The 13,429-nt window shown below is 46.6% G+C and overlaps 2 protein-coding genes across 2 annotated transcripts; both read right to left on the bottom strand.

Moving 5' to 3' along the window:
• Nucleotides 1–9,364: 9,364 nt before the first annotated feature.
• On the bottom strand, nucleotides 9,365–10,837 carry LOC306996478 (histone H2B-like). Its single transcript, XM_079608997.1, has one exon. The coding sequence runs from the start codon at nucleotides 10,806–10,808 to the stop codon at nucleotides 10,434–10,436; it is 375 nt and encodes a 124-aa protein (XP_079465123.1). The 5' UTR covers nucleotides 10,809–10,837; the 3' UTR covers nucleotides 9,365–10,433.
• A 1,374-nt stretch (nucleotides 10,838–12,211) lies between these two features.
• On the bottom strand, nucleotides 12,212–12,897 carry LOC306996474 (histone H3.2). The gene has a single exon (XM_079608993.1). It carries the CDS (start codon nucleotides 12,812–12,814, stop codon nucleotides 12,404–12,406), a length of 411 nt encoding a protein of 136 aa, XP_079465119.1. The 5' UTR covers nucleotides 12,815–12,897; the 3' UTR covers nucleotides 12,212–12,403.
• Between the last annotated feature and the right edge of the window lie 532 nt (nucleotides 12,898–13,429).

Genomic DNA, 13,429 nt, shown 5'->3' with positions numbered 1-13,429 from the left:
ACGCACGAGCACTCACACTTACTGATAAACACTGCAACCCCGGCACCGCTCACGCGCCCCGCTGTTCTCGCCACAAAATGTTCTCCGTCCAAAGCGATCGAGTCATTGGGTGTAACGGTCAGCGAGCCGCCCTATTCAGACAACGAGAGCGCGCGCGCCTCGCTAATACCTCCGCTACAGGTTCTCGACCCCACGCAGTGCGGCGATCGGAACGCGGAGACCATTGTATAACCGGCCGTGTTGTGAACGTAAGCCCTGTGACCACTCACGAGCACTCACACTTACTGATAAACACTGTAACCCTGGCACCGCTCACGCGCCCCGCTGTTCTCGCCACAAAATGTTCTCCATCCAAAGCGATCGAGTCATTGAATGTGAAACAGCCGGCCGCCACTGTCAGCGAGCCGCCCTATTCAGACATTGAGAGCGCACGCGCCGCGCTGATATCTCCGTCTCAGTTTCTCGACCCTGCGCAGTGCGGCGATCAGAACCCGGAGACCATTCTGCTCCTAGCTATGCGTGCGAAAGCATGGGAAGCGATTCCAGGCGTGTCAGAATGGGTTCTGAACGTTGTAAAGCAGGGCTATTCGCTGCAGTTCGATCGCCGTCCCCCGCGCTTTCGAGCCCGGACCACGACGAGCATGAACTCAGAAGTAGCACACCTACTTCGCACAGAAATAGCAAAACTGCTGTGCAAAGGGGCGACAGAGCCGGTACATCCTTCTATAAGCGAGTCAGGCTTTTACAGCCGTTATTTTCTCGTACCCAAGAAGGACGGGGCGCTTGTTGAAGATTTTATTATTTAGAAGATCAGTAATTTAGCTACATATTAAGACACTATTATTTATTTCCTTTGTGAGTGTGTGACTTTGGATGCACTTTTAGGGGCTTGAAGAAAGGTCAAGCTGCTGGTGCAGCAGATAATTCTATTTGTGTGTGTCACATGGTGTGAAACTTCAGCCCAAAAATATCTATAGGAGGTATTACCATTTTTGGAAGTGATGTGGGTATATATGTGAAGCTGACCACATGTCTGGAGCGACTTTTTCTGCAGAAGGGCGCTCGGCTTTGTTTGTGAATAAAGTCTAACATTTCTGGCATCAAAGATCTCTGAGAAGTGATTTCATAAAAAGATTGAAACCACATCACGCTCAGACCTATACTAGATCTGAGACGTTTGAACAAAGCTCTCATGAGGAGACCGTTCAAAATGCTCACGACCAGACAAATCCTCGTGCAAATTCGCCAGAGGGACTGGTTTATTTCTCTTGATCTGAAAGACGCGTACTTTCAGATCCAGATCATACCCCGTCACAGGCCATTCTTGAGATTCGCCTTCGATGGTCAGGTATATCAATACACCGTCCTGCCGTTCGGCCTGTCATTAGCACCCCGTATATTTACAAAGTGCATGGACGTGGCTCTCGCTCCCCTGAGAAGTCAGGGTATGCGAATTCTGAACTATTTGGATGATTGGCTGATTTTAGCACAATCAGAGGCGGAACTCGCGTCTCACAGAACTGTGATACTCAGTCATCTGGAAAGCTTGGGTCTCACGGTCAACTGGACCAAGAGCTCACTGCCGCCCCGTCAGTCAGCCTCTTTTCTGGGAATAGAGCTCGACTCGTTGTCAACACAGCGCGCGCCGTGTTCAGCGTCTGGCCGCGTCTTTCCAGAAAGGCAGTGTCGTCCCCCTGAAAACGTTTCAGAGAATGCTGGGCTTTATGGCTTCGGCTGCAGCAGTGCTCCGGCTGGGTCTATTGCGTATGCACCCTCTGCAACGCTGGCTGAACGCTCGTGTGCCTCACCGAGCCTGGGCCGCCGGTGGCTCGCCAATCAGAGTGACTCTGGATAGAGCCCTGGATAGTGACCGACTGGTATCAGCTGGGAGTGACAATGGGAGTTGTCTCGTACCGAAAAGTCATCTCGACGGACGCCTCCAAGCCTGGGTTAGGGTGGTCTTTTCGAGGGCAGACCGGTCGCCTGAACGATGGCCCGGACAAACTGTCCAGCAGTCAGTCTAATTACTGTGGCGCCTTTTCGGCAGGGCGAAAGTCGACCTATTTGCGTCGAAAGACAACACCCACTGCCCAAGGTTCTTTTCGAAGAACAAGGACGCCCTGGCCCAGATGCCCGGTGTACGCGTTCCCCCCGGTCTCAATGTTACCACAGGTAATCAGGAGAATCAGGGAAACGCGCCATCCGGTGCTCCTCATAGCCCCCCGATGGGAGAATCAGACGTGGTTCTCGGAGTTGGTGCGGCTGTCAGACTCAGCCCCATGGCCGATCCCGGTGAGGAGAGATCTCTCTCAAGCCGGCGGGTCGATTTGGCATCCTCATCCAGAGCGCTGGTCTCTGCATGCATGTATAATCAACAGATACCCGTTGCTCTGCCAGAAGGGGTCGTGAACACGATCAAGCAGTGTAGAGCCCCCTCTACCAGGCGGCTTTATGCGTCCAAATGATCTGTGTTTACTAAATGGTGCACTGACAAAGGCTTAGAACCACAAGTTTGTGGGGTTTCATGGGTGCTTTGCTTCCTTCAAGAGCTGTTGGACATGGGCAGGTCCCCCTCCATGCTCAAAGTATATGTTGCGGCCATCGCAGCGTTCACTGAGTCGACGCGCGGCCAGGCGATATGAAGGAACGAGCTCATCATCCGCTTCCCTAAAGGAGCCAGGAGGATGAATCCCCTTCCCTTTGAACCGTTACACTCTGTGGATCTGAAGCACCTCACGCTCAAAACCGCGTTTCTGATTGCCCTGTCATCAGTTAAACGTGTGGGCGACTTGCACGCGTTATCTGTTAATGCCGCGTGTCTCGAGTTCGGACCTAATGACTGAGACAAAGTCGTCCTTAAACCGAGACATGGCTATGTCCCCAAAGCGTTTGGCACCCCTTTCAGAGCGCAGATCATTTCACTCTCAGCTTCAATCCGGCAGAGAGGTCGACACGAACCTCTTTTGCCCTGTCAGCAGCTTTTCGTTTCGTTTCATTTGGTGGGCGCACCAATGGTCTCGCCGCCTTGAAACATAGCCTATCCAGATGGATAGTGGACGCTATTGCTGCGGCTTATGCGTCTAAAGACCTGCAATGCCCTCTGGGCGTCAGGGCTCACTCCACCAGAGGCATGGCCTCTTCGTGGGCTTGGTCCAGCGGGATATCATCACTACATTGGTTACCTATAAAGTTCTGTATTAATTATAAGGTATTGTTACTTACTTATAAAGCCCTAAACGGCTTAGCTCCAGTCTATTTAACGGATCTTCTATCGCCCTATAATCCATCGCGCTCTTTAAGATCACTAAATTCAAGGCTTTTGGTTATACCTAGTGTTGTCACGGTACAAAAATTTCAGTATTCCGTACCGATACCTGTGAAAATCCACGGTTCTCGGTACCAATTTCGGTACCAAAGCTAATTTAGATTAAATTTGCATATATTAAAGTGTATATCCATTTGTTAGATAACATTAGATAAAACGACCTAACAATAGTTATATACACTGAAGCAATTATTCTCCTTGGGGTAATTTAAAAATGTAGCCTACTAATACATTTTTTAAATCAAAAGTTTTATCTGTTCATGAACAGTCAAGTGTTAGTATTAAATAACATTCACAAACATACATTAATGTTGTAAAAATATATTGTTCACTCAATGTGTTGATGTTAGATAAGGCATTAAGTAATGTTAATGAATGGTATTGTTATGTTACCAACTAAACAGGAGATAAAACGTGTTTTGTTTGACTTGACTGTCCTTTAATCCAAAACTGCGTTTATATTTAAAAGGCATTTTAAACTAGATACAACCGCACACGATACCACTTTAGGGGCCGTTCACATATCGCGTTTTATGCGCGTGCAAATTCAGTGAGACAAAAACCAGCGGCCTTTCCGTAACAACATGGAAAGCTCGGCCGAACAGCTGATCATCGCTGTACAGGGCGGCTTTTTATTTCTCATCTCAATGAATATATCTAGTAGTAAAGCTAATGCAAGGGCTAGAAATCAATAAATTTTTTGATGATACTTCCTCGTCATCATGGAGAGCACAGTTTGCACCGCTTTCTCCTTTCCACAAGCGCGTGCTTTCCCGTTGCGTCTGCCGTTGCTATGCAACCATGAACAGAGGCGCGACTGGAAAACGAATTTGCACGCACAAAAAATGCGCTATGTGAACGGCTCTTTCCTCCTTTCTTGTCAACAAGTGGATTCAAAGAAACCGCATTAGCAGCGCCGCCGGTCGCCATGTCTCAGTGTGTTTATGAAGAGGATGCAACTGTGCACCGTTCAGACAGGGCATCAAGAACCGGATTAATCCGATACTTCGGTACCACCGGTACTTAAGAAAAGCTGGTACCGTAACCATTTAATTTTTTTAGTACCGAAATGGTACCGAAGTACCGGGTCTTTTGACAACACTAGTTATATCTAGGATATCTAGGTCCACCAAAGGAGGGAGAGCATTCTCACATTTAGCTCCAAAACTCTGGAATAGCCTTCCTGATACTGTTCGTTGCTCAGACTCGCTCTCCCAGTTCAGAACTAGATTAAAGACGCATCTCTTTAACCAGGCATTCATATAAATGTTTTAATCTTACAGTTAAATCCGGCCTCTAGTTCATAACCGCCAGAGGAGAACTGGCCCCCGACTGAGCCTGGCTTCTCCCAAGTTTTTTTTTTTTTTCCATTAGGTCACCTGATGGAGTTTTAGGTCACCATTAGGTCACCTGATGGAGTTTTAGGTCACCATTAGGTCACCTGATGGAGTTTTAGGTTACCATTAGGTCACCTGATGGAGTTTTTCATTTCCTTGCCACTGTTGCCGTTGGCTTGCTCAGTTGGGGATATTCAATTTAATTAATCAATGAATAATACTATTGATTAGCATTACAAAACATGGATGTTTTATTATTTTTTTTATTTAATACTGTGAAGTTGCTTTGATACAATATGTATTGTGAAAAGCGCTATACAAATATTCTTGACTTGACTTGACTTGGATATCTATTCATGACATTTGTACGGCGGCAGGCTTCTACATTTGTTGGAAGTTCCCGCCCTGCAGGCTAAACTCCTTTCAGTCTTAAAGTCTCTAACAACTGCCCTGGTTGAGCTGTGCTATAAGGGTCGATGAGTTCAGTATAGACCGGTGTGCTTATGTACATGTGCGAGCCCACTCTGTTGAAGTGAAGTGCCGCTCGCAGAGACCGCCAGAATGTGATCCTGTTTGCGAGAGCACGCCGGTGGAATCGCTTGCCGCGTGCATCGCTTCCTGAGTCTCCCACTTTGCTCACGGATGGTCAGTGCCCGGCTTCCGCCACCGCTCCCACCATGCTCGACGAGTTTGATGGGGACAACGTGGAAGAGGACAGCTGCTCTCTTCGGGGAGCAAAGAGTGGCCGGGCCCCGTACCGGACCCCGCCGCTTCGCTGCAAGAATCCAGTGGAGTACGGGCCAGCGTCGACTCCGAACTTCTCTGCCTCCTTACCAAGGCCGTGGAGGACCTCGGCGTCGATTGTTCGCTGCCCGAAGAGCCTGCGCCCAACAGGCTTGACGGCTGCTTCCTCCCCTGACGCCGTTCGACGCCTCACTCGAGGCCCGCTCCCTTCCTCCCCGAACTGCACGAGGAACTGTCTAAATGTTGGAAGGCGCCATTTTCGGCCAGACTACGAACTTCTGTCTCTTCGACGCTTTCCACTATGGACGGCGCGAAAGACAAAGGATACCAGTCCATTCCTCCCGTCAAGGAAGCTGTGGCAACGCACCTTTGCACGCCGTCTGCCGGATGGCAGTCTAAGGCTGCTCTGCCATCGCGCCTTCGCCGCTGGTCAGGCTGCTTCAGCACTTCACTCTATGGCGGTGCTTCAAATTTACCAGGCCAACCTTCTCCGCTCTATGGACGAGGCGGGCCCGGATCCTGAGAGCTTCACGGATCTAAGAAGCGTCCGCTGCACAAGCCATTGGGAGGAGCATGGCGTCTCTCACTGTCACCGAGAGACACTTGTGGCTCACGCTGTCGGAGATGAAGGACAGAGCCACCTTCCTCGACGCGCCTGTGTCTCCTTCCGGCCTCTTCGGCCTGTCTGTAAAAGGCTTTGCTGAGCGCTACACGGAGGTACAGAAGACGTTGCAGGCCATGCGACACTTCATTCCCAGTCGCTCGAGTTCCACGACAGGTCGCTCTAAAAAGCAGCCGCCTGGCCGGAACACAGCGCACCCGCCGCCAGCTTCTCAAGCCGCGTGTGTTTCAAATGTAGGAAATGTGCCCGCTATTCAGTGCTCACCCCTACTCATAAACACTTCCCGTTCAGTGACACACACTCACTTAGGGCTCCCATCAATAAACACCCAGGGTGATTTAAGTGTAAAAAGTGTGCCCGCTTCTCAGCGCCCACTAATAAACACTGTGCGCCCTGTGTCACACACACATATAGGGCTCCCTTCAATAAAACACCTCCCCATCCCCGCGACAGGAGTGTTATGTGTGAACCGGCCGGCCGCTGTTTACAGTGCGCCGCCCCATATAAACACTGTAAGCACAGTGTCAATGTATCAGCCCAATCGGGTCTCCGGGTCCCTAGTACACAGCGACCAGTGCCCAGATAGCATTCTACCCCTAGCCATACGTGCGAAAACATGGGAAATTATCCCTGGCGTGTCAGAATGGGTGTTGGACATTATAAAGCGAGGCTATTCGCTGCAGTTTGTTCGCAAACCCACGCGCTTTCCAGCCGGGGTCAAAACTACGGTGAAAGGCGAAGTAGCGCATCTACTTCACGCCGAGATAGCGAATCTGCTGAGAAAAGGGGCCATAGAAACCGTCCCTCTGCCACAGAGAGAAGCGGGCTTTTACAGCCGGTACTTCCTAGTACCCAAGAAGGATGGCGGTCTCACACCCATCCTGGATCTCAGGCGTCTGAACAAAGCTCTTATGAAGCGAGCGTTCAGAATGCTCACGACCAGACAAATCCTCACGCAAATTCGCCAGAGGGACTGGTTTATTTCAGTGGATCTGAGGGATGCATATTTTCAGATACAAATAGCGCCTCGTCACAGGCCTTTCTTGAGATTTGCCTTCGAGGGTCAGGCTTATCAGTACACCGTCCTTCCGTTCGGCCTGTCTTTAGCACCTCGTACATTTACGAAGTGCATGGACGCGGCGCTCCCTCCCCTGAGACAGCGGGGCATGCGAGTACTGAACTATTTGTACGACTGGCTAATTCTAGCGCAGTCAGAGCCGGAACTGATGACGCACAAGGCTTTACTACTCAGCCATCTAGAAGGCTTGGGTCTCAAAGTCAATTGGACCAAGAGTTCACTGTCCCCCAGCCAGAAAATCTCTTTTCTGGGAACAGATTTGGACTCGGTGTCAACGGCACAGCGCGCTCTGCGAATACAGCGCCTGGTGGCATCATTCAAAGTTGGCAATGTCACTCCTCTCAAAACTTTTCAGAGGATGCCATGGCCTCAGCCTCAGCAGTGCTTCGGCTGGACTTGCTTCACATGCGTCCACTTCAGCACTGGCTGAAGACACGTCGGGCGTGTACCTCTGGTCATGCACGCCTCAAGGCAACCCAGAACTGTGTTACAGCTCTGGAGCCTTGGAAGGCGACCAACTGGTATCAGTCATTGGAATTGACATCAGTATTGACTAATGACCACAGCATTATGCTTAATATAATTTAAACAGATAAGTTATAAAAAAGTCACCCCCCTCGCAGTTGTCATGAAGGGCAAAATTAGCTGTATAGACCAAAACCACTTCGAGTTCCAGGCTGTAAACATGTTTTTTCTGCTGTAAAGTTGGGCATTTCAACATGGGGGAGATACTGACCTGACTCACTTCTGCAGCCCCAAGCGGCCAGTCCATGAACTGCAGTTTAACTCACTCCTGTGTTGGTGTCAAGAGAGAGAGGGAGGTTGTCGCTTGATTAAAACGTTATTTTCAATAAATCCTCGCTTCATTCTCAAATGTTATTGTTATTGTGAGTGGTGTAGACAAACTATATAATAAACTATGATAAGGGATACAATCAGCCGTCTCTCACAGTAAAAAGGCAGATTTTCCTCCTCTTTGTTTACTTCCGGTGTGTTTACTGCAGTTCTGTTGGAATTTCCCTGTTAATTCTGACCAATCGAAGTGCAGTTATGAAAATACGTTCAAGACCCATCTGGCCAGCGAGTGATGTGGATGTTGTCACGTGACTGCATTTCGGTTCGCTTCATCAGCTGGTTCGGACCAGAGCATCAGTGTGGGGTGAAAAGAACTAAAACTCCTGAAAATGCTGCAAAGTATAATTTTTCTCCCTTGGTCCGGACGAAATGAAGCGAATACAGATGTGAACGCACCCTTAAATAGCACATTTGAGCAGTTTACAGTTTATATAGCAGTTTAACACACTTTTGAAGTGTGTCAAGGGGATGTTTTATGGTATTTGTTTAGGCTACTTAATAAATAATTTCTTCATTTCTAAACTTAATTTCTTCTAAATCAGGCATAGTAACTTTCTGAGGATCTGATCTGTCTGACCTCAGCAACAAAGATTGGTCTGTACAGCAGATCTAGAAGAACGTCAGTGTCCAGTGTAAGTTCAGCGTTGATTCATTTCCGTTGTAAAAATCACTAGTTATTAATTTAGGTGCCGTTTACACGACAGAAAACTTTTACTGCGTTCTGGCCATTCATTCACACGATAGCAGCGGTTTGGTGGCCTGAGAACACGGCTGTTGAAACCGGTTTCTAAAGACAAGTTTTGAAGCCGATACCATTATCACCTCTGTGTAAACTTCAGAAACGTGGATCTGTGAAAATGATGATGCATGACCGTGTGTATCCCGCGTTTAGTCTATAGGCCAGCGCCTGTACATACGGGTCATACATACCAACAGGTTTGTCTTTCAAGGAAGTGATGTCAGTTCAGTGAGCCGGCAGCATTTCAGCGCACTGGTTTCCCACTGAAGATGCCCGTGTTGAGCCGGTAAACCGAGGCCTCTCTGTGGTCATCACACACCATGGCATACGAGTGAACCCGGCATCACCGCCCACCAGCCGCTGTCCAACAGTTGATATAGTGTAAAGATAATCATAATATACACAGAATAATAATCAACATTAATATTCAGGGAAGACAATTAGGCTACATTTTGGTAGAAATGGTAAAACTAATTTAAAATCTTAATATAGTTTTAATAAGATTGTGTTAGGAAATAAACATCATTGGCTTCAGTAAATGAGAGTTGGCAGATATTTTTAGTAACACTAGTTATTTGTTAACATTAGCTATACATTATAGTTAACATAAACTAACAATGAATGACAATTCTAGCATATATTTAACCTTAGTTAATGTTAATCCCAAAGTTTACTAACACATGTTTAATATCCAGTTGTATGTTAACATGAATGCACTGAGAGCTGACATGGATAGAAACACATTTTTTGCATCGTTTAATAACCTTTGTTAATGTTAGTAAATGCATTACCGGGTTAACAAGTGAGACTTATTGTAAAGTGTAACAAATGTGAAATAACTCACGTTACAACTTAAATATAAACTCTATAAATATGTAGAGCAGAAAGCCACACGTTCACAGTTAATGTCAGGCTGACTCGGAGATCTGTTTTCCAGCGGATGGATATCTGTCCGGTAAACTAAATGCTCTCCGTGGCAGAAAAAATACATTATCCATATTTACAAACTCACTACAATAACATTAAATTAAAAACTCACATAATAAAATCTGATCTCAGTTTATTGAAGTGACAGTTTTTCCTACACAAGTTTTCATCTGTTTCTGTCACTCACTCAGATCTCATCTTTTCACCTTTTCATAACTTCAGTTTGTTTTGTCCTTTAATCAAATACCAACATTATTATCTTTGATCATATTTACTTGTGTATTTGATTGTGGAAAATAATTGTAATACATGATGCTGTTGTGTACGTTCTTAAACATGTGCCATGTAAAAAACATGTAGTTGTTTTATTAGGAAAGAGGACACACTATATGCATTAATGCTTTTATTCATTTGCCTCTTTCCTACTTTAAGAAGTCTAATTATGTAATTAAAGTTTATAAACATACATCGAGTGAAGCCTGCTCCTATCCTCACTTTTATATCAAGAATTTAAGCAGTTGTAAGTTTGGGCAAAGTCTGCATTTATTTTGGTAAAAAAAAAAAAAAAAATGCAGTTGTTTACACATTTTAGTGAATTAAACATTTTGCTGATTGACCCAATTCACTGTAACCCAGAATACGTTAACATCCACGCAAAGAGATAAACACTTACATAACTGTTAAACTATAAACTTAAGTTAGTATGTTACAATAACGGTTTATCATGATCTAAGCATAAGCTCTTTCTCAGGAGCAAGTGTGTGGCTCTTAAAAGAGCCGTTGTGTGTGTGTGAGAGCCTCCGGCTCTACTTGGAGCTGGTGTACTTGGTGACGGCCTTGGTGCCCTCGGACACGGCGTGTTTGGCCAGCTCTCCGGGCAGCAGCAGACGCACGGCGGTCTGGATCTCCCTCGACGTGATGGTGGAGCGCTTGTTGTAGAGCGCGAGACGAGACGCCTCACCGGCGATGCGCTCGAAGATGTCGTTGACGAAAGAGTTCATGATGCCCATCGCCTTGGAGGAGATGCCGGTGTCCGGGTGGACCTGCTTCAGCACTTTGTAGACGTAGATGGCGTAGCTCTCCTTCCTGGACTTCCTGCGCTTCTTTCCTCCCTTCGCGGCGGTCTTGGTGACGGCCTTCTTCGAGCCTTTCTTCGGCGCGGACTTGGCTGGTTCCGGCATGATGAGGAGTGATCGTGAAGCTGACGAGTCAATGTGAGCTCAGCTGCGACACAGAGGCTTTTATTCACTGCCCTATGCTAATTTACCAGGAGACGCTCTAACCCTCTGATGGCCTGTTTCCATTGGCCAAACCCATAAACTCGTGTCTCATTGGACAACCCAAAGCATCATGAGCGGAACGAGGGCCAATCACAGGCGGTTCAATAATAGCCCCGCCCACCGCCCCATGTTTCAGCGAGACCGTTTCCTTTGTTTCATTTCCCGCTCTTTTTATTTATAGATTTGCGTGATATTTGAATAAAAATAAGCGGTTAAATGAATTTACCCCCTTATAAACACACCGAAGGAGTTTTGGGGGAAAGAGGTCAACAGTCAGACCGTTAAAAGCAGCTTTTCCTCAGAACTTCATTGGTCATTACACTGTAGAACGGGTCAAACTGCAGGAGGAGCAAATAAAAGCCCTTTGAGGAAAACCTGTTCTTGTTTCTGCTTTTCCACTTCTGCTCTGGTACAGTTCGGGAATAATTCTTCAGTTTGTAGACCACGTTTAGCAGTGAAGGTTGTTTAGCATTGTGTTTTATAAAATATTTATAATCATATTTAGCAATCTGAAAAATAATATCAAAACAAACACATCTAAAACCGCCACCCCAATCTGAAGGAGCATTTTCTTATTATATTAAATATTAATAATGTTTCAGATCATGTCATTTACAATAATATGGTTGATAATGAATAGCGCTGTTGTACAAGCTCAGCAAAGTAAAGAGGGACACTAACGTCCATGTGAAAGCTGAATAAATAATCTCTCCACCGATGTGTGGTTTGTTAGGATAGGACAATATTTGGTCGAGACACAACTATTGAAAATCTGGAATCTGAGGAGCAAAATAATCTAAACATTTAGAAAATCTCCTTTAAAGTTGTGCATGTATGTTCACGATTGTGCTGCATTCACTCACAGAAATACATGTTTTATATATTACGGTAGGACATTTACTAAATATCTTCATGGAACATGATCTTAATATCCGAATGATTTTTGGCATAAAAGAAAAATCAATAACTTTGACCCATCCGTATAGTTGGCTATTGCCACAGATATACCCGTGCGGCTCCAGACTGGGTTTGTGATCCAGTGTCACACAACATTGATTATTGTAAAAATATGAATAGTGACAACTATTATAATATTCTCTTTATACCTGTGTGTGTGTGTGCGCACAAAGGGAGCAATATCTGAAACCCTTGTTCAGATTCACTCTCACGTACTGGTTTTGTTAAGTGTCATTAGAAAACGCTTTATAACCTGTATTTTTCTTAATGAACACACACGCATTGGAATCATTTAGTTGTGTTAATCACTGGCAGTCTGGTGTAAATGCCATAAACTGATCATATAAATTTTTTTTAACAAACCCACGTTTATCGCATGCTCCCCCTCATAGTTAGATGGCATTTAGCGAGCTCGAACCCCACACTGCTGTCGCTTTATACTCAGCGTTACACTGGAAATGGTCTCGTTTACAGGAAGTGATGTGGCTCTTAAAAGAGCCGTTGGGGTTTGGCGCGCGTGCACAGCAGCGGCGGCGGGTTTAGGCGCGCTCTCCGCGGATGCGGCGCGCCAGCTGGATGTCCTTGGGCATGATGGTGACCCGCTTGGCGTGGATGGCGCACAGGTTGGTGTCCTCGAACAGACCCACCAGATAAGCCTCGCTGGCCTCCTGCAGGGCCATGACCGCGGAGCTCTGGAAGCGCAGGTCCGTCTTGAAGTCCTGGGCGATTTCTCTCACCAGCCGCTGGAAAGGCAGTTTGCGGATCAGCAGCTCGGTGGACTTCTGATAGCGGCGGATCTCCCGCAGAGCCACGGTCCCGGGCCGGTACCGATGGGGCTTCTTGACGCCGCCGGTGGCGGGCGCGCTCTTCCGCGCTGCTTTAGTCGCGAGCTGCTTCCTCGGGGCTTTGCCGCCGGTGGACTTACGAGCGGTCTGCTTGGTTCTGGCCATCGCTGTGGTTTCTTCTCTCTCTCTCTCGCTGGATGAAATGCTGCTGTCTGTTACACGCCTGCTTTATAGCGTTGGACCGTCACGAGCTCATAGTGGCGCGATGATGCAGAGGCTTGTGATTGGCTAGTGTGTGACGTGTGCCTATGACTGCTAGCCAATGACTGCGCGTTTCCTCTTTACAAACAAGCCGAGGGTTTCCCGCTCAACACGCTTTTGTTCAGTCTCTACTTTCCTCATCAATCAGTTTCCTCATATTCAAATATTATTGTAGCATTTATGGATAGATTTGATGTAATACAACACACCTGGAGTAAAGACCGTTCAAGGAGTCCAGAATTGATTATTGGTGGATTTGTAAAACATTAATAATATCTATTAATATTAGCAACAGCACTGACTGACCATAATGCCATTTATATTTCAGTTAATTTATTGAAGGAAATGTCTCCCTTCAAACCGGTTTCAGTCTTTAACCCCGTCACAATATCAACTATTCTTTTGGGGGAAAATAGGGAAGATGATTAAAAATGAAGACATTTCTTGCTGATCACTGACAAGTTAAAGACAAACCCATACGGAAGCACTGAACGCGCGCGCGTGGGTGTGGGTGTGGGT

The sequence above is a fragment of the Phoxinus phoxinus genome (assembly GCF_949152265.1).
Source record: "Phoxinus phoxinus genome assembly, chromosome: 4".
NCBI lineage: Eukaryota > Metazoa > Chordata > Actinopteri > Cypriniformes > Leuciscidae > Phoxinus > Phoxinus phoxinus.
The sequence above is the reverse complement of the archived record's forward strand: the minus strand, read 5'-3'. Positions and strand labels throughout refer to the sequence as shown.